Here is a 3,954-nt window from a genome sequence, read left to right on the forward strand (position 1 = left end):
TAATTATTGTTATGCGTTTTAATTAAAATGCTACAGGAGTCTTGCATGAAGCACTTCTGTTATGAATATGTATGCTTTTATTTCAGCTTTAAAAAATATCTCGTAGATCTGTAGATCTCGAGACTCTTATTTTAAAATCTGTTGACAGTTTTGGAGATTACATCCTTCAAACTGACGCAGATCTAATGCTTTATGGTGGCAGGGTTGCTAAGAAACAAACAGGAACAGTCAGAATTTCTATAAATTCCCATTTTAGAGCTTTGCTAAATCCACAGGGGCGTATTCTTTCTGCATGTGGGCTGGATAGAGACCAGTCTGTTTGGAAGTCGCCTCAAAACATTTTTTTTTGTTTGGATCAGAGTTGATTTAAACCAGAAGCAAGGGTCTGAATAAGCAGGGAAACCACCTGGTCGACTGAAAGCAGATGAAATGTGGCAGGTTTGAATATAGGATAGCCAGGGGTAGGAATAGTTTTTATATTAAATGTAAAATGAATAGTGTTGTTAATTGCTTTCTTCTCAACTTTAATGCGACATGTCTTTGATACATCGACATTTGGGATCCTTCTGTTCCTTTGTTTATGTAATGCAGGTATATTTGATTTTATTTAAATAATTGCATTCAGTATTATTTCTACAAAGTATAGTGAATGTCTGCTTTGATAAAGCATTGCTTATTTTGTCACTGTTATTTCTTTATTAGAATAGTTTGAATAGTTTTTTTGTTGGTAAATCAAAGATAAAATAAACAAAAAACATAGACACGATGAACTAAAAACAACAAGTAAGAACAACAAAGCAAAAAAAAAAAAAAAGTCTTTGCTGTACAGGACATCTACTGGAATGATCAGCAAATTTTACTGGTTTAATGCAGTCCTGATAGCCCCCATATTCTACTTACAAAGGATTACCTAACTGATAGCAAACTTTAAACCCAACATTGTCATTATTATCTGATTTAAATGGAGGAACTACCAATAATCTGACCTTTGAATTCAGTTGTGAGCATCTGAATACAGTTGTTTTTATTATTTTTTATAGAAAAGGATCTGGTTTCGTTAAAAACAAGTTGGCAGGTGTTACCTCAAATCAGTCTAACCTTAAATTAGCAGTGTGTTTCCTCTATCCTGGAGAGCACCTTTTATTGCAAACAGCAAAGCTCACAATACTATATCCTTCATGTAAATACAGGTGGTGTTTACAGAAACGTAGCTGACCTGTAGACTCCAACTGCCTCCTTGGAGGTCCGTTCCAGGTGTCTGAAACGCATGGCCATCGGCAGCTCCAAGCTGGTAGCCCGTCTGAGGGAGAGAGCAAAACAGATGAAATAACTCCATATGTTTACCTCTCTGCTCTGTCCGCCTTGCTTTTATAAAACGTGGAAGCAATCAGCCAGAAAATAAACTGAGCCAATTTTCTCTTGATTATTTTCGATTGTGAGGTTTAGACCAAAAAGGAGTCTGGAAATTGGGTTCAGCGTTGGAGAGAAATGTTTTTTTTTTTATAACACAATGGTGGCTTTATATAAAAGGAAAGTTCCCAATTATTTATCTTGTTATTGAGTCATGTTGTCATGTATAGTGAACAGTATCACTTTGACATCAGCAAAATCAATAATAACACTGAACCCTTTGAACATTATACATTTCAAGACCCAAATCAAACATGTAAAATAAATAAATAAAATAAAATAAAGTGTCCTCATTCTTGAGAGTCAGCCAGAATCAAAACATAGTTTTACAGATAAACATTTCCTTTTGGGTTCTAGGAAATGCAAGCATCAAATGATCGTTAAAAGGAGAAATATTTGAAAAACAAATTTAATTTCTGCAGGTATAAAATTTCCTTGAAGGAAAAATAAAAGGGAAAATTTAACGGTAAGGCCTGACCGTGTGGACTTCAGAAGAACATCATCTTCCTCATCATCATATGGACCGATGTCAGGAAGCTGTCTGTGCTGAGAGGCCAGAAAGTTGAACATGTCGAAAGTGGACTTCCTGTAAAAACATGGAGGAATAAAAAAAATAATAAAAAGTCACCTTTGTTAACATGGTGAGCCTGTTAGGAAAACAACTGTTCGTCACATGCAGGTCTTTCTGCAGAAAATTACAACATAGTTTGAAACAACAGGCTGTTTCACTTTGATGAGTAATGCTGCTCGGATGAATCAGAAATCATGATTTCAATGTGACTTATTTCAAATAGAAATGTCTTTCCCATACTGTTAGAAACACTTATTTTTTTCTTTTTAAGCCACTTTATGCCTAAAGGAGAAATGACTTGCTTTGATAGTTTTGAGTCGAAGGTTAACAAAGAACGTTGATCGAATTATAGATGGACGGTTCATACCTAACATAAAGCTCAGAGCGGGCACAGCCGGTAGGATTCACGGGCAAGTCCTCTTCTTGGCTAAACTGTTTGAAGAAACGGAAAGAATGACGCTGACAGCGGGGAGCCCCCTCAAGCTGCTCCAGCAAAAACACCACCGCATCGTGGATCAGTCCCACCATACGAGGGCCAGTGATCTTCTGAAAAGCCAGAGGCCTGAGCCTTGTGATCGCTCTGGCTTCCTGCACACCATCAATTACTGCTTTCCAGGCCACTAATAGGGAAGGAAAAAAAAGACCATTAGAGTATGATAAAAAAACGAAAAAAAAAACAACCCCAAACATATAATATATAGAGGAATAGACAGAGCTTTGTAGTCCTCTATGCTTAAGAGGTTTGGAAAACCTAAAGCCTCCATACTAAGTTATTCATTTGTTTTAAATGGAGCAGCATGAAAAACAGCCGTTTCTCTTCTACATGAGCATAACATGCAGCTGTTTATCTGATGCAGACGGCTTTAACTGGGAACATCTGCTCTGCTCAGACACTGTAGTGAAGTTTTATTACAAGAACAACATTTACTGTGATTTAGAACAAGACAAATAAAGAATTTCATGGAAAAGCCCCTCATGACCAAAGCATATAAACAATATCGTGTGAGTAATGTTATTGGACTGATTCTCTAGTAAACACTCTAGGAGTCCTTATTAGGACCAAGTGATGGAAACCAAAAAAATCAAAGAAAAAAGGGTTATCTGATGTTCTTCCAAGAGGACAGTAACTCAAAACATATTAAAACAAAATAAAAGTCTACTGTTAAAAAAAGGATCCAGGGGTCCAGGGAATATAAATTACAACTGGGGAGGGACCAGAAAAGAAAATCCAATATCAGGCTTACCCTCAACACTGTCTGCCTCCACGCTGAAACCATCATCGCTGGTAATCTCAAATCGCAGATGAGGCTGGTCTTTGTTAATTGGACGTCCATCATCGTCATCATCAGAAGGTGTCGGTTCATCATCTGAAGTTGAAACAGAGCCTGCAACCAAAAATCAACACCGCTATGTTTTTACTTTGCCAGTCTTACTGTTGCATTTGCAAAAAGCTTCTGATGGGGTTTCTTCCTGTGTAGATAAGAGTTTTTCCTCTCCACTGTCGCTACAAGCATGCTTAGTGTGAGGGATTGCATTCGAGTCAATGAGTCGATGTAATCAGCTGGTGTTTCTTAGAAAACTTTGAATCAATCTGACTGTATGATCTGCTTAAATCGTAAAGTGCTTTAAGATGACGTGTTGTAAAATGGCGCTATATAATTAAACTGAATTCAATGAAATAGGAACTAGAGGTTAAAAATTCTGGGGCAAGACCGGGTATCTGTATCTTCTGGGTACCTGAGTATTTCTTCCAGTCGGTCAAGTTCATGTGACCCAAGCTTTCTCTTGCAAGGTGCTTTCCAGCATCACCCTGAGACAGGAAGCTCCAAGAGTCGGACCTGGCAGATTAAGCACAAACATCTTAATGCATTTAGAAAACTTCCAACTTCCATTTATGTAGTGTGGATTAAATGATCATAAGGTTTTATATATATATATATATATATATATATATATTTATTTTAGGGATGGAA

At 37.0% G+C, this 3,954-nt stretch overlaps 1 protein-coding gene across 5 annotated transcripts in view; it reads right to left on the reverse strand.

Annotated features, from left to right (window-relative positions):
* The window catches only part of kmt2b (lysine (K)-specific methyltransferase 2B), a 38,863-nt gene that overhangs the window by 4,354 nt on the left and 30,555 nt on the right, over nt 1–3,954 (reverse strand). For all 5 annotated transcript variants that reach the window (XM_015376884.1, XM_015376883.1, XM_015376882.1 and 2 more), the window contains 5 exons: nt 3,719–3,819; nt 3,226–3,366; nt 2,349–2,601; nt 1,889–1,996; nt 1,217–1,300 (listed from right to left, as the gene is read on the reverse strand). In XM_015376884.1, the coding sequence (XP_015232370.1) occupies nt 1,217–1,300; nt 1,889–1,996; nt 2,349–2,601; nt 3,226–3,366; nt 3,719–3,819 (687 nt within the window). The remainder of the gene's footprint in view (nt 1–1,216; nt 1,301–1,888; nt 1,997–2,348; nt 2,602–3,225; nt 3,367–3,718; nt 3,820–3,954) is intronic.

The sequence above is a fragment of the Cyprinodon variegatus genome, unplaced genomic scaffold, assembly GCF_000732505.1.
Source record: "Cyprinodon variegatus isolate N-32 unplaced genomic scaffold, C_variegatus-1.0 Scaffold143, whole genome shotgun sequence".
NCBI lineage: Eukaryota > Metazoa > Chordata > Actinopteri > Cyprinodontiformes > Cyprinodontidae > Cyprinodon > Cyprinodon variegatus.